The 24092-nt window shown below is 39.0% G+C and overlaps 1 protein-coding gene across 1 annotated transcript; it reads left to right on the plus strand.

Moving 5' to 3' along the window:
* Positions 1-146: 146 nt before the first annotated feature.
* On the plus strand, positions 147-24054 carry TMEM87A (transmembrane protein 87A). The gene is made up of 20 exons (XM_058026523.1): positions 147-278; positions 1740-1797; positions 5283-5380; positions 6163-6279; positions 7868-7921; positions 8022-8078; positions 9643-9787; positions 10509-10570; positions 12431-12614; positions 13411-13510; positions 14247-14340; positions 14600-14671; positions 16327-16435; positions 17556-17614; positions 17828-17931; positions 18296-18369; positions 19527-19588; positions 20486-20541; positions 21740-21770; positions 22096-24054. The coding sequence occupies exons 1-20, from the start codon at positions 147-149 to the stop codon at positions 22135-22137; spliced, it is 1710 nt and encodes a 569-aa protein (XP_057882506.1). The 3' UTR covers positions 22138-24054.
* Positions 24055-24092: the final 38 nt, after the last annotated feature.

Below are 24092 nucleotides of genomic sequence, written 5' to 3' on the forward strand. Positions count from 1 at the left end.
CGGCGAGTGACACCCGGGGGCGGTGACAGCCCGGGCCGAGCCGAGAGCGGCTCCGCCCAGCGCCGCTCTCGCCGGCCCACGACGGCCGCGTCCCTCCGCGGGGAGCGGAAGAGGCGCGGCCAGCGCGGCGGCTTCCGTACGGCGGGATGGCGGCGGCGCCGCGTTCCGGGGAGCGGCGGCGGCCCGGAGCCGTTCTGCTGCGGCTGCTGGCGGTGCTGCTGCTGGCGGGCACGGCGGGCGCCGGGCAGCGCTCCAAATGGCGGCTGCCGGTGCTCCTGGTGAGTGCGGGGAGCGGGACCGGGCCCGCCGCCGCCGGGCCGGTCGGTGTGGCGACGGTAGGAGCGAAGGTGTGCGGGCGGGAGGCCGTGGCTGCTCCACGCGTCCTCCTCGGGCGGGACGGCTGCCCTCGGGCGCGTCTCGCCCAGGCCGCGCCTCTGTGGAGCCTGACCCGGAGCTGGTGCGGGGGCTCGGGGCCGTGGCTGCCTCCTGCCTTGCTGCCGGGCTTGAGCCCTCTCGGCGGGTCGGCGGTGGCGGCAGGGGAGAGAAGGCTTGTACGGGGAATAATCCGATGGGCGGCGGAGGGAGAGCCGCCCCTGTGAGGCCCATGGGGAAGGAGGGACTGTCTTGCCCGGCTGGTGCCCGGCCTCGGTGGTCCCTGTGCGGGAGAGGCCGCCCTGCGCCCCCCGTGCGGCCGGGCTGGCGGCCCGCAGCGCCGGGCAGCGCCGGGGCCTGGCCTCGGGGAAGCCGGGCCGCTGCGGCGCTGGACCGAGAGAGATGTGGGCCTTAGGGCAGGTGAAGGGATTCCGGCACTTCTCATAAACCCTGCCTGCTTGAATTTGCATGGAGGAAAGCTGTTTTGCCTCAAATTCGGTCGGACTTTATCAGACAGTGAGAGTACTATGTACTTTGTGTGAAGCTTTTGAGCCTCAGGAACAGAACTGAAGGATCACGGTGAATGCTCCTATTGGTTCTTAGAACTTTTTTTTTTTTTTTTTTTTTGTTGGATGGTCCAGACCATCTCATCAGCAAGAAAATTGTAATCATTTCAACAGATGTCAGCGTGAAGTTGATTCCGCTTGCGGATCAAAAAACCCCAAGCCTCTTAAACCGTCTTCAGGAGTATGTTGGAGGGTGGTGAAGCGTGACTGGAAAGTCCAGTAAGACTGGCTCCAGATTTGACATTTGCTTTCATTACTGTATTGACTTAAAACTGAAAATGGAAGATTATGTTTACTTAAGCTCATGACATTAAGCCTGATGCCAAAAGATGTATGTATTTTTCATCTATTAGTAGTTCTATAAACTATTATACTTATATAATTTATTAGCTAGCTTCAGTACTTCTCCTACCCTGTTAGGTTAGACAAACACATTCCTGGAATCTTACTATGATCTTGCTTCTTCAGTGAACTGAGGGCATTTCACTTTCCCACGTATTTAGGGATAAGCAGCGTGGAGCTAGAAGCAAGGGGGAGGCTCCAGTAGGGGGTGGAACCAAGAGGGAATTTACTTCATTTACTGTACTTCTAATTGGGGATTCTTGTCAATTATGCTAATTTGCTAAACTTAGAAAAGTGCTGAAGCCCTACATCATGTGCGTGCTCCACCATAAGTGCACCTGGAGCATTGTCAATAAATGGTAACTGCTTTTTATCATTTCTAACTTGTTTGGCTTGTGATTTTAGGGCTGATAAGGTGTCAAACCCACTAATACCTCTTCCTCTTTTGTGCCTTTGCAGGGGAAGAAGTTTAGCTTTGGGAAGATTCTCTTCAGCAACACCACCATTTTCCTGAGATGTAAGTGGTTATGAGGAATTTACTGCTCTCTCTGCTTTCTGATGCCCCTCCTGTTTTTAACATTTGGAGCTCAAAACACTGTGAAGTGTTAAACTGCACTGGCTCCAGAGACAGCTAATCTAGCACTGCATGAAAGCCACAGCTCTGATGTGGTTGAGTCTGTTAACAGCCTTGGAGCTTCCCAGTTGTGGTCTGCTTAGGTTGTAGCAGAAATGAATGGCTCTATTCATGCTCTTTGTGGAGAGGGCAAGATGGGCAATGGGAGCACCACTTTGTTTCATGTAGTGTGTAACCATGTGTGGGGTGTGCTGCACTGTGCTGTGAGATGTGCTCTTTCTATCTAAGATTGTTAAATGTCTGAGAGATCTGGTGCCAGCTGGGCAGGGGCTGTTTGTATACTGATGGGAGTACAGAAGGCAATGTTGTTTGAAGCCTTGTTCCTTATTAGCTGGGTGCTTCTGGGTGTTGTAAGGGAATGTTGCACACTGCAGCAGAGCTCTCCTGAGAGGTGTTTTCTCCTGATCCCAGTGCCTGATTGGGATCATGGAGTTTGTTCTGTCGAGCAAACATGTTGGCAGCCTTCTGATTTCTTCTGTGTGTTGCTCTTCACTGATCTGGCCAGGTCTATGGGTTATGTAGGTTTCTGGTCCAAGGAAAGTTTCTATGAAATACCCTCTTGCCTGTGAACATGAGGACAGCATCTAGATGGCAGTAAGATGTTATAGAAGTGACTGGTTGATTTAGAAAGGTGTGAAATCTTTTTTGAACACTTTTAAGTGGTTGTTTGCACCAGTTTTTCCCATGAGGGAAGGCTGTTTAGTCTCTGTACTTGTGGTTTTTCAGGTTTAATTTCCAATACATGCCCTTCTTGGGACAGTTTTTCAAGGAGAGTTTGTTAAAGTGCCTCTCTTGGTCCCACATGAATCTGAAACAGGAGGGTAGAATTTGAGTGGTTATTAGAGAAGGGGCATCACTTCTGTGTTAGGGCTTTCCCACTTGACAAGTGTAACTGACCCACTGAAATTCGCATCTTGCAGTGAGACAATTGCAAGTGTACAGCTGCAGGATCAAAATTAGAAATCTGCTGCTTGGGAAGAGGAGTGGGGGTTGAAAGGGCATTTTGGTGCTTTGGTAGGTTTTAGGCTTTCTTGTCTAAAGTTTAATATAAATAGTGTGTTGTAGTGGCATGGCATCTAAGATACAGGTCTCTGAAGTGATGTGTGTGGTAAATCTACTTGTGCCAAAAAAACAGAGGGATGGAGCTAAGGCATAGGAAAAAATTATTTGTTGTAGGGCAGTTCTGTCAGTAAGAATTGGACCCCCTGCCTCCTGATGTGGACTTGAATTACACTGTACTTTTAACCTTTAAACAGGCATTAAGCCTTAAAATTCTTTAGTGAAGACACCTGTTTTACATATCAGTGTGATTAAAAGATTGATGTGAACTTGAAAAATGAAAGAGGAAGGAACAAAGGCTGGGAACTTATTTTTTCAGACTAGATGAAACTTAAACTGCATCTGATGCTGGGAAGCTTCAACTTTGTGATTTTTTTTTTTCTGCCCATGCTTGTGTGGAAACTATTCTCTTTTGGTTTCCTATCTGTTGCCTCTTACATCTGCACTGTGATGTTTGTGAGGAAAAAATGACTGTTCTTGCCAAACATGATTGCTCATGGCCTGTTCGTGGCTTTCCTGAGCACCTGCATCTCTTTTTCTCCTTTTTTTCCCTCTTCTTGATTTTTGGTTTTTTTTTTTTTTTTTTTTTTAAATCTGTATGGCACATTGGTGTCTGATGCTTTCTGCTTCTGATTGGGAAGATTGCTGCTGGCATGCAGTGTTGTCAATAATGAATTTATTTTTATCTACTTTTTTGAAGTGTTGTTCTAGAAGGCATTTAATTTCTTGTATAGGATCGTGATAGAAATCCTGCTCTCTGTAAATGAGTACAAAGACTGCATTCAAGCTGAATATTATTGGCTTTTGTTTGAAGGCTGAGGAACTTAAATTTCCATATTGCTGAATTCAGTAAATGCCATGGATAATTTTTCTGAAGTACTTCCTTTTTAAAGTTTCTATAATTTTGATGTTTGCAGAAATTGCAGCTTGTTCTAGTGACCTATTTTACCTCTGTGGGTGCTGCCGCTGAATATGTAGCTCCCTATTTATTTTTCACGGAGAAAAAGTATTTAAAAGGTGTTTTTGAATCTTATTTTTTGCTAGCACTTTTTTTGAGATACTCCTCGTTTGGTCAGTTTTATCAGAAGAGCCTGTGTCACCAAAGAATTTGGCATCTGCCCATGTCACTGCAGTGCTTTAGTTTCCTTATTGTGCCCTCTGCAACATCTAGGGCAATGTGGAACATATATACCTTGTTTTCATGCTTACCAGAAGGTGTAATAAAGAAACTCCTTTTTTTTAGTGATTTTGCTTAATTTTTTGGTATTAAAAATGTGTTTTAGTACTCACGAGGTATAAAGTGGGATTAGTCAATTAATACCTGGTGGCAGGGTTTTCCTTCTAATTGCTTTTTCTGCCTGGTCAGTATGGAAACATTCCTTAGAAGTGTACATGTAAGAAAGTTGTGGATGCCTCCTCTGATTATGAATGTTGTCTGTGAAGTTGTAGGAACTTCTTAGCCACTGTGTGTATCTGTTAACTCAAAAGAGTTTTGCCATTTGCTGACTGGGGAAACACAAATGTAATCATCTAAGTGGCTCTTCCAAGACTCTGAATAGTCACTGCTCATTTTATGTAAGGGTTGAGCTTGTCTTCTTAATATCAAAATCTCTTCATTGGGCTTTAGTTTAAGAATGAGATTTGAAACACAAAACACCACACAACCTTTCCTGGCTAGGGAGAAAGTCTTGTGTTTCACTTTTCATGCATGTTGTTACTAAAGTAAATCACAGAGGAAAGTTGTCTTACTGCTGTTTTAGGTGGCATTGCAGCTTAGACAGCATGGGCCAGTGTGTAGATACCTTGTGTGTCTTTTGGGAGGCTGGTTGTTGACTGGCACAATCTTACCTTCATTTCCTTGGTGATGGCATTGATATATTTAAATTATATATGGAAATGGCTTAGCATTATCCTGTTCCTAGCTTTCTCTGCCTGTTACATGTGCTCCTGTCTCTGAAAGGGAGGCCCTTTTTGTCTATTGGAGTCACTGCTGTTCTCCTCATTTGGTATTTGCAGTTGCTGAAATATCCTTGATTGTCTTCAGAACAAAAAGTTTCCAGATGTTCTTCAGCTCTTTAATAGAATTGTATAATGCTGTAATGGAATTCTGTTCACATGCTTCTTTCTTTCACTGACCAGTAATGAATTACTTGAGGAAAATATTCTATCGTTTTGCTTTCAGCTTCACGTTTAAAATTTAATTATGTTGGTTTTGCACAGAATGGGAGAAGAAACCTGGAAACCTGGAAGGCAGGTGGTGTCTTACATATCTCACGTTTGATTTTTTGTTTGTTTGTTTGTTTTCCTAGTTGAGGGAGATGAAAAAGCTTGTGATGCCTCCCAGGGTTTCAATGTGACTTGGTACTTAAGATACTCTGACTGCTACAATGAAGTCTTCAACTTTGGGGTAAGAATTCCATGGGAAAACGTAAGTTATGGTTTTTAGAGCTAAGCAGGTTTTGGAAGGAGGGGGTTAGAGATGTCTCTCTTGCATCCACGTTGTGATTTGGGCCTGAAAGACACATTCTTCCATTGGAAGATAACAAATATATGGAATAGAATTGAAATTATCCACAACTTGCTGCAATTGCTGGCTTTTTTGGGTTTTGGGTCAGGTGGAAGAGTTTATCAAAATTGTTTTAAACCGAGAACCTAAGTGAATGCAGTGACTCTAAAATGAGTGAGTTTATAGTGTTTGAAAATATTTGCAGGAATGCTTAATGACAGTGAATAGAAAAATTTGAATATTTACATATTAACTCTAAATTCTGTTCTTTATGGCAAGCATTAGCAATTTGTGCAAAATGTATGTTTCTAGCTAATGTGGTAGAACGTGGTTGTGCTTTCTATGGTTAATGTTTTTCCATGTTTACTTAAATTATTAATTATGTTGTAACTACTAATCCAACACAGGACTGAGTCTTCACTCTTTAAAATGATAATGCAGAGTTTGTTTGTGTAGACTGAAGTTTATTTTTTCTGCTGCATCTCTGCTTTTTAATTCTTACTCAAAGCCTGTATACCATCATTTCTATAGTCTTGTGTAGTTTTGATGCCTTTATTCTACTAAATTTGATTCAAGAATGTGTGCAGAGCAAAACTATGGAGCTTTCCAGGTCTTGTAGCTGTGTGCTGCAATAAACCATTTGAAGTACTTGATGCTAACCTAAGTTCTACTCTGTTTGGCAGGATGAACAAGCAGATAACTATTTTGGGACTACAGCTGAAGAGCATCCGGGTTGGTCAGGATACTATGCCACTGCTTCTCTCCTCTTTCCAAACTGCTCTGAGCTCTTCAGGCCTCAGGTATGGGTAGAAACCTCAGAGTTTGCTCTGCTGTCTTATACAATATATAGAGAAGGTGGTAATTCCTGGTAGATATGTTGGCATCCTGTGTGAGTACCACTGTAGGATGGGAGGTACTTCTTTTTATCTGTTCATGACAACCAAGCTGTGATGATGAGTTCTTAATTTTCCTTCACTTCTGGCTTGCTCTTCAATGTTTTGCTCGTGGTAATGAGAAAACCTCTACCAAATCCTGCAGAATTATGTACAGATCAATCTTCTTTTAGTTTGTGGTTTTTTATTCTGAATTTGTTTCATGTACAGGAGGCTACTGCTAGTTGATTAGAAGTGGCAGCAGAGTCAAAATCCCACTAAACTTGAATCAATAAAGGACTGGCATTTATTAGTCAAATAATGAAAATTAGTTTTGAAAAATGAATTACTTTAGCAATTATGGAGTAGTAGTGCTAGAATATGTTGGAAAAAAATCAAGTAAAAGCAACAAGACAATGCAAAATTAGCATAGGGAAGTAATGTGCAGACATCAGCTCTACACCAGCTGTATATCAGCAGACTGATGATAATACCAGTGTAATTTGCTGTCTTTATTTAATGGTATACTTAAGAATTGAAGGCAAATTATGGAGTGTTCCATCTGTGCTCAGCCATTCCCCACATAGACAAAAGATTATGGATAGAAAATACTGGGAAATGTCTCATAACTATTGAAACTAGTGTTGTGGGTTGCTTTTTGGTATTTTTGGTTGTTTGGGTTTTTTAATTAAGAAAAAAGACTAATGCCTAAATATGGCTTTTAATAATCTATTTGCATGCCTCTAATTCCTTTGATGTGTGAAGATGGCTTGAAAGGTTTTCAGAAAGAAAAAAAGCAATGATACATGCTTTTACTGTTTTTACTTGGTTTTGTAGAAGAGATGTTGTGAGTTCACCTGTGTAACGTGGATTTGGGCATCCTAACTAAACATGCTTAAGGTTTTAAAAATCTTTAAGTTTTTCTCCAATGCCTCTGGAAAGTCTGTGGAATTCTTAACAATATATTCTTGTCAGATACTAATTTCTGAAGTTTCGCAGCAATTTCTTCTCTAAATGTTTAGCCTTATCCTTGTGGTGTAGCAGTTTCACTAGATTTTGAGTCACCATAGTTCAGGAGAGTTAGAAAAAATTTGATCTCTAATAGGCACTCACTCATCCAGGGACTTACCTTTGCATAGATTAAGGCAGAAATCTCAAAACCCTGTATCTGTCTGTGGTGAATTAATCATGTGATGGGCATACACAACTTGATTCATGTTTCAAAAAGAAAATGAACTTCATACTATCATGTCTGGTTTCTAAAACTAGATGCTTGTTATTTGAGGGGAGGAAAAGTAACTCTCAAATTACAAAACATTAAGTATTCAAGTCTTCTTGCATAAATGGACAGTTGTTTGATTTAGAAAAATGAAAGCTCTCCAATACAGTTGTTTAAAGAATTATGAAGTTTGTTGGAAGCTGTTCTGATAATGTCATGTTAATGTGTGAAGTGCCTATAAATGTTAAAGTGCCTATTAAGTGTCTATAAATTATTTGCCTGTTTTATATCTTGCAGATTTTCTATAAAGAATTTGTTCGTCCAGAGCCTCTCTCACCTGAGAAACAAGAGGTAATTTTCCTTTCCTTCTAATGATGCAGTGTAGTCATGGAAAATGTAGTTTTGGCATATTTACTTGTTCATTTTTCTGTGTTCTTTTTTTCTCCCTAAGGGCTTAAAAGATAAGAAGGAGAGTGCAGGAAATCACACAATGGTGACAGATAAAACTGTATGTATACTGAATTTAGGCATGGCTTGTCATTCAGCAGTCTTATTTTGGTTTTGTTTGCTTTTTTAAAATTTATATTTCTTTGTGTACGAACTTGATGGTAGCATATTCTATGGTTTTTTGACACCTGGAATTTTTTAGCTTGAAACTAGGTAGGGCTGGGAAAACAGAAAACAGAGTAATTGCTTCTTCTGTAAGTGAAATACAGAACTGATACAATTCCAACCAATGGTATAAATTAAAAAATAAAATTATTTTTCCATTGTAATTTAAAAGAGTAATTTAAATTATCTTCTTTAAATGATGACCAATTCTTACAGAATACATTTGGTTTTGTCTTCAGTCAGTTTTTTTTCAGAGACGTTATACTTAAAAAGTTTACTGATTACTTCATAGTATTTTTATTATATATTATATTACTAGGAACATTTCTCAAAATAACTTCAACTTTAATGTCCTGGATACCAAGAAAGAAAATGTATTTTACTCCTTGTGTACATAAGGGGCCATTTATTGTAAAGCTGAAACATAAGTAGATACGTACAATTACGAAGTAAAGAATCAATGCAGCAAGAAGAGGTGGCATTTTAAAGGCAAAATTTGTGTATATAAATTTATCCATTTTCTTTCAAGTTTACTGTGTTTCTAAGTTTTGTGTTTTTATGAATATTAGCGTAAACTTTTTTTAATATATATAATATTCTATTTGCTTTGCATCTTGCAGTCAAGAGGTTTCTTAAAAGAAATGGATGCTCTTGATACTGACTTTCTCTTGGAGAGGCCTTTATAAAAAAAATCTTTATTGCAGTTCTGGAGTAGTCATGGGAGTGGCATACATGTAGATAATCTAAGTTTTGACTTTAAAGCTCATAATAAATAGTGCAGCTTCTGAGAGATCTAGAGCTTCTTCACTTGTGGAGTTAACAGTTCTGTGTGCTGGAACTCCAAGATACCTCTGATTTGATGTATGGTGCAAATATTTATCTGGACAAGGCTCCTCTGTTAGTTCACTAGCAAGATTGGAGCTTTGCAAGTTTGAGAGCTGTTGCAGGGACTGTCGTAGTAGTGTCCATAGGAAATGGCTACTATGGAAATCTTTTACAGCTAAGCTACTTCTGTGTTATGCTGTAGAATTCAGGCTTCACCAGGGAGATGAGTTCTGTAGCTCTGCAGTTCCCAAGCAATTGACTTCAGCAGGAATCTCTGTGGTGGTCCTAATGTTTCTGTAGTGAAAAAAGTGTGATGCTTTCTTGAATTCTTTGTAGTTTTTGCAGTACCTTTGAGTACTTTTGCAGTAAGCCAGTGTTGGATTTGCAGAAAAAGTCCTGATCATCTCCCAGGTCTTTGAGGATTCTTCATGAATCAAACAACTAAATTTTAAGTGTGATGTCTAATAAGTACCTATAAAATTCCCATATCAGATAATTATTAACAAGTTTTAGGTCTAGGAAGAGATGAAATTTGTATTTACATGAAGCTACCACTCATATATGCCCAGTCTACTTCTGTCTTTTCCTTGTCTCCTTGACTGTGCACTGTTTATGTGGAGCTGTTTTATTTTCAGGCAATGAATGCTGTTATCAAAACTTGGCGAGATGGGCCATATATATTTATTGTGCAAATTGTACAAACTGCAAAGGATTCTGCTGCCAGGCTTAAAAGAAGTGAAAGAACAACACCTTCCTCATATCAGAGCAAGCCTTTTACAAGTAAGATAGCTCTTTACAGAGTCAACTGAAAATACAGCACTATTTTATGTATTCCCAGTCAAAGTATTCTAAGGTACTCCTAGCATATACTGTATGGTTTAATTTCATAAGACACTGTCTTTCACTTCACATAGGTAGGGTATTACTACTGCTCATTGAAGAAAAGAGGTAATTGCTTCTCTCTTGAAGATCCTAAGACTGTTCTGTCAGTTTACTGATAGAACTCAGGAAACGTCAGTCCCAAGCGTTTCAATTTTGAGGCTTGGTTTTTTTGTTTCAGAAATGTGCAGACCAATCCAGTGATCTATACTAATAAGTCAAAACTTAGAGTATAAAGATTATAATTATCACAATTACTATTGTATTATATTTAACAGTGCATTGATAACCTATTCAAACTTCAGAGAAATTGAAAAATCCCCTTAAGAAGTGAACTTACATGTGTTTCTGAATTTTTCCTGTTAGACATGCATGTCCAGCAAAAATTACTTTTAAGTACTATGAGTTACTTGGTAATGGAATGTGTAATTTTAAGCTGCATGCTTTTTGGCTGAGTATGTTATGAGTCTTAGGTTTATTTAGGTTTATTAAAGTGCAAGTTAGATTTTAAAGGCCATGTGAAGATGTGGAATTTCTTTACACTTAAGTGAAAGTCAATTAAGTCCTGGCTTCCTCCTTTTGGTTCTTGTTTGATTTTTGTAATTGGATTGTCTTTTGACAGTGACAGTAGAACTGAAGGGGCCGTATGAGTATCTTTCCCTTGCAGACTACCCTCTGATGATTGTAAGTAAACAGCTTTTCTTTGATCTATAAAATTGTCGGTTGATTTGAATGCCAATTAAATACACTGCTGTTATACTTCTGGAAACACAGAGCTAGTTTCTCAGGAGCAAAAGTTACTTAGCCAAGGGTGTTTTTTGGTTTGATGGGCTTTTTTTGTTTGTTTGGCTTTTATTTTTGTACTCAGTACAGGATAGGGGAGACAGACAGAGATTTCAGTTCCTTGCATGTGCTGCCAATGTTGTCCTTCTCTGGATTGTTTGAATTAATGGTTGTTAATTTTTTGTTCCTGAAGTTATCAGTATTATTAGTTCTAGACTGACAAGTTTTACTGGTGCTGTTTTTCTCCTTAGCTCATGTCTTAGAAAATCTGCTATTCTGTGCTTTTGTTTGCAGCTACCCTTTCATTTGTCACTGCCTTCTTTGTTCTTTTATAGCTTAATCTCGCTTCCTCCACCAGCTGCCTTACACCCCATGAGGAGGTCTTTAACACTGCTTAGCAGTGAAAGCATAATTGAGCTACAAAGAGCTAATCCCCCTTTTATTCAAAGGAGTTATTGACTTGGTTTCTAGTTTCTTCTGTTGAGAAGGCTAAACAATGAAGGAACGTAAAATGTTTATGTAGTGAAGACAGACTTTAGCTGGGGGTCAATAACAAGTAAGGTCTCTTGCTTGACTCTTTTGGCAAGAGCAGCCTGTCAATAGTAGAGCCTGGCAGCATTTCTGAAATGCACATTTTATGTCCTGGAGAAGCAAAAAGCCTCTAGCAGCCCTATTGAAATGTAATTCATCAGTGAAAATATCCCATGTGACAGGACCAGAAAAGAATCTGTATCTCTAAATGTTTTCTCAACACAGCATCTGCATGTGAGCTGTCTTGCCTAGATTGCTAGCATTTGAACTGCATGGAATGGTCAGGTGTGAAAATGTGTAAGGATCAGTAAGCTACTCTACTAAGGAAGGTGTTTTCAGTTTGTGAAAGTTTTGGTGGATTGTGCAGCTAAGAAATTAAGTGTTTGCTTGGTTTTCTAAAAAAAAAAATCTTACTTCTGAAAGAGGACACTGCTTAATTATTAAGCACTGTCCTGTGCTAACTACTTCCTGCTATTCACTTAATGTCCTATTCTCTCCTAATTCCTCTTTTTGCCTTTCTTTGGTATGATTAGAAAATTCAGCATTGAGTAACATTGTCAAGCTTATTGTTTGCTGTATGAGACACACCATGAAAAGTTCTTCTGAAGCGAGTAACACTGAACCAAAAAATCACAAAATCTTAATATTTAAATGAATATCTGGATTTCTTTGTCAGCTGCAGGTTTTTTGCTGGCCTAAAACTTGGTAAAAAGCTGAGTTTGCTAGAAATCAACTTTTGAGAAAAGTTGTCAAATTATTTGAACACAGGGCATGCAAGCATTGGTTGCTCATCTCTGTTCTATGGAATGGTGTCTAAAGGTGGTCTGTGAGTTTATTTGCAGAGTACTGTAAATGTATGATGAAGTTATTAATAGAACAATACATGAGAACGAATAGAGTTTCTAGTACTTGATTATTTGCTTGAATTCTTACCTTTTGGAATCTAGTAGCATGTATCTTCCTTGGAAAAAATTGCCAGACTATTCTTCAAGGGAGAAAGTGCGCAGAAATTCAGTTACTCTCATTCCCTTTGTTGGTAGTGAGAAATTAGACTCTCACTGTTCAAGAGTCCAGAGAAGACAAATGAAACAATGCTTGTCTATTTAAAAACTTCCAAAGTGTGCTGTACTAGAGGAGAAAATAGAGTTGTCTTACAGCTGTGGAATGGAAACAAGGATATTATTTTTCTGGGTCTGAAGTTCCTATGTCTTTCTTCTTTTTGTGCAATAGTTTTTCATGGTGATGTGCATTGTGTACGTGTTCTTTGGGGTTCTGTGGCTTGCGTGGTCAGCCTGTTACTGGAGGGATCTCCTGAGGATCCAGTTCTGGATTGGTGCTGTTATCTTCTTGGGAATGCTGGAGAAAGCTGTTTTCTACGCCGAGTTCCAGAACATCCGCTACACGGGCGAGTCCGGTAGGTGGCAGCTGCCTTGTGCAGGGTGATTGAGGGGGATAGCACTAACAGCTTATGCTAAATTGGGGTGGCACATACATGTTAACTATATGGTTCCTTGAGGATTGTTTCAAAACAAAGAACAGGGAACTAGAGTTTCTGTATTTTTGTATGTTATCAACATGGCTCTGTGTTCTTCTAAAGGTAAAATGCTGTTGCTTTCTCTGACTCCTGAAAGTAGTGTCTTAGGTATATAGAATGCTGCATTCTGTTGCTGCAATGCTGGTTTTAAGTTTAAAATAGGACTTGCTCAGTGTAGCTTGTAATTAATTTCTCACAATTGGTAGTGACCTTGGAAAGATACTCCGAAACTCCTTGTTCAACGTGACAGCATTGTGGATAACTTAGTATTCATCCCATAGCCTAATAATTCATCTTAAGTGATTCCCTTTACCTAAAACTCTTTTATTCTGGTTTTGAGTTATCAGGCTGGATGCATACAAATGAAACACTGCCAGTAAAATGTCATTATGACTTTGCTAATTTGCCATACCCATGGTGCAGAAAGTTTTGTTGGTTGACTTGTTTGGAAGAGTATCCAAAGAGTAGGCTGGATGTAAAATTTTTCTGTAGCTTTTTTTTTTTTTAATGCTAAGTGACCTATATTTTCTGAAAGCTAACTCCAGATGTAGATAATAAAAAGATTATGCACTTCATTAGCCTACTTTTATGTCTGCTCTCATACTATAATTGCATGCAGTAGTTTATAAAACAGGAATTACATTTTAATGCCCTTTCTCCTCTTTGCTTTTGGTAGTTCAAGGAGCAGTAATACTGGCGGAGCTTCTTTCTGCTGTGAAGCGCTCCTTGGCTCGAACTCTGGTCATCATAGTCAGCCTGGGATATGGGATAGTCAAGTGAGTAATTCTGTTACAGGCTTTTTGTGATCTATTTAAAGGGTTTTCACTATTGGTTTTTAAGAATTTAGGGCAGTATTCATCTCCCTGTACTTTGCTTGTTTAAAGGTAAGTGCTTTAGTTAAGTGCTCTGAAGATCCAGACTTCTTCTCTAGTAAACAGAGATAGTTCCATACTGTGATTACTCTGCTTTCCATCTACCTCTGTGTGCTACTGTAGGGTGGTTTTCTGAGTCATTATTGAGATGCTCCACTGACTGGAATGGGAAATTTATGGCCTTGCCTTCTGAGAGAGAGGAAGCTTATATAAATGGAGTAGGGTCAGGAACCATTGATAGGGGAGGGGATCTGCTTCAGTAAGATTGTGGCTCATTTGTCTGTCCACAGCTGTATTCAGTGGTATAAACACATGCTAGGTGGCAGTGGGAATTTTTGGCAAGTGTGGGTTTGCTGGGGACATTGGTGAAGAACTGGGATGAGACTAATTGAAATGGTCATAAAAAGCTAAACAGGTTAACTAAGAAACAGGACTGTTGCATGTCTCTCCCTTAGTCACATCATACCTGAGACAAAATGAATAGTAAGTTTCAAGCACCATAATAATATTTCTGGGTCTAGATGTGGCTTGTTACAAGGACCTTTTATTCATATGCTTCATACCTTATGTTTAGATTCAAGTTGACATGACTTTACTTTTTTGTTTCCACTGAATCTGAATTTCACATTGTTCCCTACAGACCTCGCCTTGGAGTGACTCTTCACAAAGTAGTTATGGCTGGAGCCCTTTATCTGTTATTTTCTGGCATGGAAGGTGTTCTTAGAGTCACAGGGGTCAGTAATAATTGCTTGAATTTTCCCATATGCCACAGACATATTGGCTGTATGTACTTGTGTGAGCAGCTACTTTCCCTCCCCCTCCCCAACAACCAAACCAAATTCCCACTGCTCCACTTTTGAAGGCTGTGCCTGGGGAAGTGTGTGTGAGTGGTGATGCTACTGGATTCATTAAGTGCCTCTTGGGATGTAGATTTCTGTTATTCTGGTTTTGGTTTAAAGTATTTAACCTGTTGTATATTTGATACTTTTCCAGTTTTTCTATGACACTGTGGCTCTGATAGCAAACTTGGCCCTGTCCATGATTGATGCCTGTATTATTTTGTGGATATCCTTTTAAAAGCTGCAGAATGTGTGACCTTGCTCATAGCTTATTATTTCTGTCTTGTCCTTGAAAGGAATAAAAGGTGTTTTGCTTGTTTCTGTTAGGACTTTGATAAGTTTATGATGTACATGCAAAGGCAAGTTTTGCCTTTTTAGTCAAACTCATGGTTGCCAATGGAGCTTTCAGTTCATCCATGGATAGTGTACAAGATCTAATTACTACACCTCTAACAAGCTGGTTGCTAATTTTCTGTAATGGAGGTGGCCAGAGCAATTAATCACAGCAGCTGCCTCAGCAGAGGCTCCTTTTAACAGTGCTAGAGTGACTTAATCTGGAAAACAGTTTCTTGCCTTGCTGGTGGAGAACTGTCAATGTGGTATTGTCAGTTCCTCTCTGTACATTGGACAAAACTCTTGGTTTAAGCCCTCTGTTTCTGTAGCAAAACTTGGAAGTGTTGTGGTGGCATACTGTTGGTTTCTCATAAAACAGCCTGACCCTTCTTACTTCTCTACTTTGTTTTCTTTTCAGTTTGTTCTTATTGGCTCTCTCTTTGTCTCCAGGCCCAGAATGATCTTGCCTCCTTGGCTTTTATTCCCCTGGCTTTCCTAGATACTGCCCTGTGCTGGTGGATATCCTTCACTGTTTTACTTGATGGGTTGTGTTTTCTTTTGAATTTGGTTTTTTTTGAGTCTTTTCTTGGCTGAACTTTTTTTTTTAAGTAAGATCTAAGTGTATATTTTTTTGTACTTCTGGTAAAGGTTATAGAAGTTCTATAATTGAGTGTTCAGGTAAGCCTCTGCTGTTTTTGCTGAACTGGTTGTGCCTGTGTAAAGCTGCTCCAAAATATATTCTGTCTACTATCAGTCTCTCATTGTTGAGTATTAAAGTATTTTGTCCTAGTGCATAGCATGTCATGGCACCAGAGCAGTAGTCTTTGAAGAAAGGAATCAGTTTATGTTTTAGGTAGAAGGCTGCTTAGCAACATCAAACCTAAAAGTCTCTGTAAAATTTGAACTAGTCTTGAAGTCAAGTGACAAAATGAGGCAGTGTTTATTTTTTGGTGTCTTGATGTGTTCATTTTAAGCAACCATAATCTTGTGTGACTTTAGCAATTGACATCAAATGCTGAACTTGTGTATGGCAAAATCCCTCTAAAGTGTTCTTAGCTAAAGTCAATCACAAAAAATGTTTAAAATGTGAATAGCTGGCTGCCCAGCTGTGACAACCACAGTTTTCCCCTATCATGATGTCTCTCCTAACCACTTGTTTTGTCACTGTGGAAATAAAGAAAAAAATGCGAAGGCACCCATATGCATTAAATAGATCTTAACTATTTTCTGGTTTCTGGTTAAGGTTTTCATTTTCATTTATCCAAAGCACAGCCAGCTCATTCCTGAGGGAAAAGGCCATAGTCCAAAATAGAGGTTTGGATGCCATCTTTGTGTGACAAGAGTTATAGGTGTAGATGATTAAATAACATGAAAAGGACAGATTTTGCTCTCTGGGACCTTTGTCATAGCATAAATCTTCTACTGAGAATAGTTAATTTTTTGGAGGGTTAAGTGTGTGATTGAGAGAGTTGTTGATCATAAAGTTTGTGTCCTCCTAAGTTTGTGACTAGCTTGTCCCTTCAGAGACTTTTCCTTGACTTTCCATACATATTCATCAGCTTAACTCAAACAATGAAGCTGCTAAAGCTTCGAAGGAATGTTGTGAAACTCTCTTTGTATCGGCACTTCACCAACACACTCATCTTGGCAGTAGCAGGTAAGCAGAAAATTTTTCCAGTTAAATAAAAGCACTTTTCATTTCCATATAGGGCTTGATTTGCAAATTTTAAGTTTGGTGGCCTTTCTGCAAATACAGTCAAAATTCTTGGTATCTCTAACACTTCACCCATTTCTAAAAGTGGGTCTTTGCCAAGGGTTATGTCGATATTTCAGAGATAGTGGATTATTAGTCCTGATGTTAACAAGATCAGTAGTTCTATGCAGCTCCTCTAACAGAGCACTTATGTCCCACTTCAAGCTGCCAGGGGCAAAAGTTTATTACTATCTTATGCTGTTAACTTCACAGAGATACTTTTTGCCAAAATTGTGATGCTACTGTATGTGATGGGGTTTTAAGATGTCTGAAGATCAGAGTGATTCTTAGAAAAACTGTATTCTTAGTTTTGTAGCATAATGCCCTCTGTATTCTGCAAGAATATAGATTGAGTTTCTTTTTCCATTTATAGGTGATCAACTGAATTTCAAGAATAAATTTGTCAGTACTTCCAGGTTCTCTGCTATAAATACAATGAACACAAAAGTTCAAAGACTGTGCTTTTTTATTTAAACAAACAATCAAAAAAGTACATTCCTTTTGAAAATTGGCTCTGATGAAATTCCTTTCAGCACCTCTTTCTTGGTCATCTTAAAATACTTTAGTGGAGGGAAGTCAATTCTATAACTGTGGTAAGAGCATGGTTTGAGTGTTGGAACTGTTATGGGTCAGGATCTGAATGCTTAAGGCATTCAAGCAGATCAGATTGTTCAGTTACTTCAGGGGTAAGGTCAACTTTACTTGTCAAGTGATAATGAAACCATGGTTTGAATGCTAGTTTAAAGTGATACAAGAATAATGAATAGTAGTTAGGAGTTGGTTAAAAACTCAGTATTTGATTCATGCCTTGTGTCTGTAAAGAAACATGAGTAAAATATACTAGTCTATGCCTAAATTTCTAAGGTCAGTGCAATAGATCCATCTCTTGTTTTCCAAAACTGTTAAATTGCATTTCAAGACTTGACGTCTTTGATCTTTGCTTGGGAAACACAGTCCTGTTAGTTGGGTATTTGGATTGACATATTTTGTGGTAATAAGCAGCTTGTTTGTTTGAATATTGCAGCATCTATTGTATTCATCATCTGGACAACCATGAAGTTCAGGCTGGTGGACTGTCAGTCGGTGAGTTTATATTAAATGTTTTCTACAATTGCTGCCTCTTGATAAGTTTATGTTTGGCAGTGAGATTACCCATAACAGTGATACTTTTAGCCTATGGTGCTTTGTGGCAATGAGCCTCTTTGACAGATGCTTATAGTTCATCCTTGGAAAGAGATGAGGACATGACCTTTCTTGCTTCACAACATCTTTCATTTGTGCTGGTTTTCTTGACAGGACTGGCAAGAGCTATGGGTGGATGATGCCATCTGGCGTTTATTGTTTTCAATGATCCTTTTTGTCATCATGGTTCTGTGGAGACCATCTGCTAACAACCAAAGGTTCAGCTTTTCTTACCTCTTTCTAAAAATCCTGGGTTGTAGGAATGGTTGTTTATTTAAAGAGTACTGCTGGATGATTTTTAGTTGCTGTCCATTGATCAATAAGGATACTAAGCAGTGTTTGTAGGGAAAGGTAAACCTAGAGAAGTTACATACATAAAATCCAGTCTGTTCACGGTGCTCAGCTTATTCCAAAAGAAGTAACTTAAGCATTGTTTTAAAGATTGACACTAAACATAATCAGTGAGGTTCACAGAATAATCAAGCCATGTATGTGTTGGAGTAATGGATCTCTTGGGAGACAAGAGATGGAATACTAAGGTAGCTTTCATTCTTTCACTTCTTTCACTATTCTTTCACATAGGTTTGCTTTCTCACCACTGTCAGAAGAGGAGGATGATGATGAGCAGAAAGAGCCAATGTTAAAGGAAAGCTTTGGTAGGAGAAAAAAAATTTTCCACTCAATTTCAATGTTGAAGGCAGTTCTGTGGAGGAAGGTGTCTTGCTCTCTGGCAAAAATTGCCATTGATACACAGAATTCTAGAGGAAACACTGGCTTTATGTTTAGTGTTTACATCACCTGTTTAAATTCTGGGATTTTCTCTTGACACTGAAAACACTGCCATTGCTGTGGTTGCTTTGCCCTGTCCAGTGGGCTTTGTTTGATTAAATATGTCATGTCTTAGGTTTTAATCCAGTTGTGAAGACAAGCATCTCTTGGATATTATTGCTAGACAGAGGTTTAGTGTGCAGTTCTTTTAAAATCCCATTTAAGAATTTTCATTTATTATCTCTTCTCTCAACTGTGAAATCTTCTTCATTCTTTACATTAGGGCTTAGCATAGGAATGTCCAGTGTAAATGTAGGAGTGAATATGTTTATTCATGAAATTGTCTTTTGTAACACCTCTCTTTATAAGCTGTGTGAAAGGTAGGGCTACATGCCTACTGCTGTCTGTCCACAAATCAGTTATGCTGGGATATTTCAGTGCTGTTTGGCTTGTTCAGGAGCTGAGGAGAAGTATGTAATCCATTTGGTGCATTTGGCAAACCAGCACTATATGGCTGCCTGCCAGGCCACATTGCTTCTCAGCTTTTAAGGCAATCAAGTGGCTGGTGAGCAGTCAGTAGGCAAAGTAAACTTCAGGAGCTGCCTGTGTCTCAGAATGATTGAGGTTGAAAGGGACCTCTGGAGGTCATTCTGTCCAAGCCCCCTGCTCAAGCAGGATCACCCAGAACACGTTGTCCTGGGCTGTGTCCAGATGGCTTTTGAGTATCTTCTAGAGCAGAGATTCCACAGCCTCTCTGGGAACTATGTCTGAGCTCTATGCTGCTGATGTCTGGCTTAAATAAAAGTACTAGAAATTTGTATTTCCTAGGTAAAATTGTAAAATTCGGTAAAAACTACATACTCCATCTGTCAGGAAAAAATACTGCAAGCCTTTCAAAGGGGAAGCAGTTGAAATCATTAGCTTGTCTAATTCTGTCTCTCTGACTGAGATGAAATATCCTGAATGAACACTAAACACTTTCATGTACAGTCTATGAACAATTATAATTCAGTTACCCCAATCTTTTTTCTTTTTTTGGCTTCAGAGGGAATGAAAATGAGAAGTACAAAGCAAGAACCAAATGGGAATGTAAAAGCAAACAAAATTGTGAGTATGATCTCTGTACTTCAGAGAATATAAGATCAAGCTCTTCTTTGTTAACTTTTTTGTTTGCCTTGGAGCCAAAGTATCATAAGTTAACACAGTACTGCTGAAAAGAAAGTAGATACAGGTTTCTCATGAGATTTCCTGTAAATACGATGGGAACGTAAGAATTCAGTGTGTTCTTCAGTAATGTTTCCATAATTCACTGTAGAGAGAACTGTATAATACAATTTTCTGATAGTGATTAATGTATTATTTTAACAAATCTGTCAGTGTGAGAGGGAGACTGAGACATATTTTAAATAAATTGCCCTCTGATTCTGAGATTGGTGATTGATTACATGAGTGGGGTGATGTATATATTTTTATCTACCTACCTAAATACTTTGGAGGACTTGCATTTTTTTCTTTGTGGTTATAAGCAAGATGTTTTCACATTTATATAGAAGGCCTAAAATATGTCTTGGAATCTTTTCAAAGAATTCATCCATAAATTTAAAAGTGGAAAGTACCTGTAGGAATTCATTATAATAGCAATCATATTTTTGTCATTAGCATTGTTTTCCCAATAGTTGGTTGCAGCTGTATACTACTTACCTGAGGATAGATAAGATGAAACTTTTCTATTTTGCAAGGGGGTGGTGTTGAGGACTGTTACAGAGTTCACAGCAAGTGAGTGGGTTTCTCTTTACTTTTTTTTTTATCCTTGAAATGTCTTTTCTGTAATCCAGAAATCAAACTGAATGAGTTTGGGTTTTTTTTGTGTGTGTTTCTATTTAATTTTTAACTGACATTAAAATACCTTTTTTTTATCAAGTAAGTTGAAAAGAAATAGGCTTGCATATGACAGCATTGTGGAAAAACTGACTTTTGTTTTCTGTTTAATTTCTGTGCTTGTAGCAAGAGGATGACCTGAAATGGGTAGAAGAGAATGTTCCTTCATCAGTGACAGATGTGTGAGTATTTCTATAGTCTCAATAAAGGCAGGTTCCTTTCCCATGGGAATACATCAGAATACTTTATCACTTGTATGCTGCACTTGCAGGGGCAGAGGTTGGGTTCAGCCTGGCACTGGCCTCTGATCCCTTGTATGGAGTCTGCAGGGGTTGCACACAGGCTGAATTAAGGAGCAGTCTCTTGGTGTGTGAAACCATAGACTGGTCTGCATTTTACTGAAGTTAAAACAATATACATAAATCCAGAAAACAAAGAACAAACAAACCCCTTTCTTGTGCTCTGAGGAGACCTTTGAGTATCTTGCTGAATATAAACCATAGAATAATGTAATCCAGTTTTCAGCTTTATCTGGAAGATGTGATGTGATTTTTGTGCTTCTGGTAATATAGTCAGCTATGTACACTGTCTATATCTCTTTTGCTTTTAATAACTTTTACATGCTAGAAGTGTCAGTGCCTGTGTCTGCGTTTTCCATAACAAAACTGAAGTTCATAGATCTGTGTATTCACAAATTTGAACAGGTAATTTTGGCAGAGGATCTGGATTGAAGTATGAAACTTTGCTTGGACTTAAGTAAAAAAAAGAAATTAGGTGAAGTTTTAAGAGGAAGAAAAGTGTATTTTCTCAATTGAATTTGGTTTTCCCAGTCCTAGTACTTATTTTTTGAAGACTGATAGGATTCCTTAAGCAAAAAAGGACTAGACTGGTATAAACTAGGAGAGGGCACTTTGAGGTAATCTGTTGCAGGTTTTGCTGTTTCTGAGAGTGTGATCAGGGTTGCGAAGAGCCAGGATCCCAATAAATGGGAGATCTGTTGTAGCTGGAAAGGCTGAAGTTCCAGTGGAACTTGTTTGACTTATGGGACATGTTTTTATAACATGGTCCCATATTGTAAATGTCTTCAGTGCAGTTCAGCACTGTTCCTGTGTGAGTGAAGCAGCTTATTTCATGGCAACTTGAAAATTGTTCACTTGTTAATGAGAACCATAATAAAAAAGAATAAAAACTATGAAGGTCATTGAGGATACTCCTTGGGCTCTTCCTTTTTTGTGTGTCCTTCTCTAATTTCTTATAAATTAAAAGGTGTGTCTTCATTGTTTGTTTTCTGTGCCCTAAAAACATAAGGTTGAAAATGGTTGTCAGTATGCTCTTAGTGTGTGCTCTAATTGTTTTAACTTCTTTTTCCCCCCACTGCAGGGCTCTTCCAGCTCTTCTGGATTCAGATGAGGTCAGTAAAGAAATCTTCAGTTCAAATTAGTCTTCTGACATGCCAGGGGAGTCATGAGTCAGTTGATAAGGTCTTGGCTTATCAGAACTGGACTCTGCTCATGTCAGCACAACAGTAAAATACTACAAGAGGGGAAGGATAGTGGAAACAACCACAATACAACTTCTTAAAGTACAAATGTGTTCTAAAATAAGTGGTGTATCTGCTATGTAAGTTGGACTCCTAACTTAAAATGCATATGAGTGTTGTTTGTTGTGAATGTGCATGTTCTGAATAATGTAAATCTACTGGGGAAAATTACAAGGTTGTGTATTTTATTTTCTAGGAAAGAATGATTACCCACTTTGAAAGGTCCAAAATGGAATGAAGAAGTAGCTTTTTGCTCTTGGAAGTGGAGACACCTCTTTTAAAGTTGCTTGGTGGAGCAAGTGCATCCTGCTGATTTGTCTCTTGATCTCAGCCTTGAAAGTTTGATGCTTTAATGTCGTGGAGGGTGTCTTGCTGTGGAGGAAGTTCACAAGGACATTATAAAACTCCTGGAAATTTGAATTTAAAGTTGCTGCAAGTTTGGATTTTTAAGCAATTGACATGTGTACTATTCCAGCACCTTCTGTAACTTTTCAAATATTTAATCTGTGAAACTAAAATTCCTAATGTCTGCTTGAGGAGTTTATATTTCGATGTTACAATTGACACTTAGAGGTGAACTGCCTCTACCTGTTTGGGGGGAGGGTGGGGACAGATAGAAATAAGCACTGAAGAAACAACAGACCCATTTTCTGGTAGATAACAGCTGCTGTTGCATGTCGTGTGTTCAACATGCATGAAAGAGTTTTAGAGAGAAGCTCCTGTTGATTAAGAAAATGAAGATGCCAGAAAGGAAATATTTGGAAAAGTTACAGTGATATGAGTTTTTAACAAAATCAAGTGCAATTTTATTCATAACACTGTGTATGAAAGATTTTCTATTTTAAATGCCATTGGCCTGTAGGTAGCAGCTGCCTAGAGCTAACACTCGCTGTTGTGGCACATCTCATTGCCGGCAATGTGGTGGATGCCTGGAAAAACGATTTGCCCCTGCCTTTCATGTGTTGCATGATTTCATTTTAAAAAATACCCCAACAAATAAAACAACAAAAGCAAAGATCACCAGAACCACTCCTGCAGTGCTCCACAAGTGCTTGACTACATGTTAAGCAGATATTAACTGTATGTTTCAGCAGAACTCTTCTCCCCTTGCGTGTAACATCTCCCACCAAGAAGTTGGCACTCCTCTATGAGAAGATGGCGAGCACTGCCTGCCTTACTTGAAAGAGGATTTATGGGGAGTCCACAGTGCTGGGATAGTTCTGTTCCCAGTGTCTGTTTAGAATTGCTTCCTATGTAAGTGATTTGATGCTGGGCTTTCCTGTCCCAACTGGTCCCCGTGGCCAAGAGGTACTCTGAGATCACTGTGTTTCAGTCGAAGTTGCAGGTTTCTGTTCTATATAATTGCATTTTGTTTCTCTTTTTTAAATGAAGAAGAGCTTTTGGACAATGTTCCGGTTTTTGCTTGGCTGCAACAGCTGAAGTTGCAATAACTTCCTCATGGAAACCTGTTGTGGACTGTATGACAAAAGCTCTAATTTGGGTTCACAACCTTTAGAACTGATGATTAGGAGGCAAGCAGCAGCTGGATATCTAGGAAGCAGATGTGGCTGCTGCTGGAACGGCATAGAGCATCAGGTTTTCTGGGTCTTCTCATAGCTATGTCAGCAGAAGTGAACATGTGCTTGTACTTCATTCATTCCACTGTAAGGTCTGGTAGCTTAGCTGTAGCTCCTCTTTATCAGCAATTCAAGCTGAACATGGCACTTTACAGTAGCTGGGGCACAAGGACACAGCATCTTCTGCTAGCTGTGTTGTGGGAAGGGCAGAGAAAAAAAGTGTGGCTATAGCACCTCACTGCTTCTGCAAGAGTTGCTGGAGCTCTTCTGCCATCCTCTTCAGACCACAGATAGAATCTTTAATTAGAAAACACTTCTAATTTGCCATGCCTAATTGATATAGATGGAAAAGGTATTACCCCTGTGTCCTTTTTGGGAGAGGAAATTTTTTTGTGAAATAAAGCTACACAAAGCTTGCTATTTAAATTTTTTTTTTGTTTTGTTTTCATTTTTAAAGAAATCCTATTGGTTTGGGTTGTTTGGGTTTTTTGAAACAAATAGGTAAAAATGTTCTCTACTAGAAGCACAAAAGTTTGTATGTACTATTTAATAAAGGCTAGGCAAAGAGTAGAAAGGCTCACATTGTGTCCTTCCAGTTTCTTACTCCTGCTTCTCT

The sequence above is a fragment of the Melospiza georgiana genome, chromosome 6, assembly GCF_028018845.1.
Source record: "Melospiza georgiana isolate bMelGeo1 chromosome 6, bMelGeo1.pri, whole genome shotgun sequence".
In the NCBI taxonomy this organism is placed as follows: Eukaryota; Metazoa; Chordata; class Aves; order Passeriformes; family Passerellidae; genus Melospiza; species Melospiza georgiana.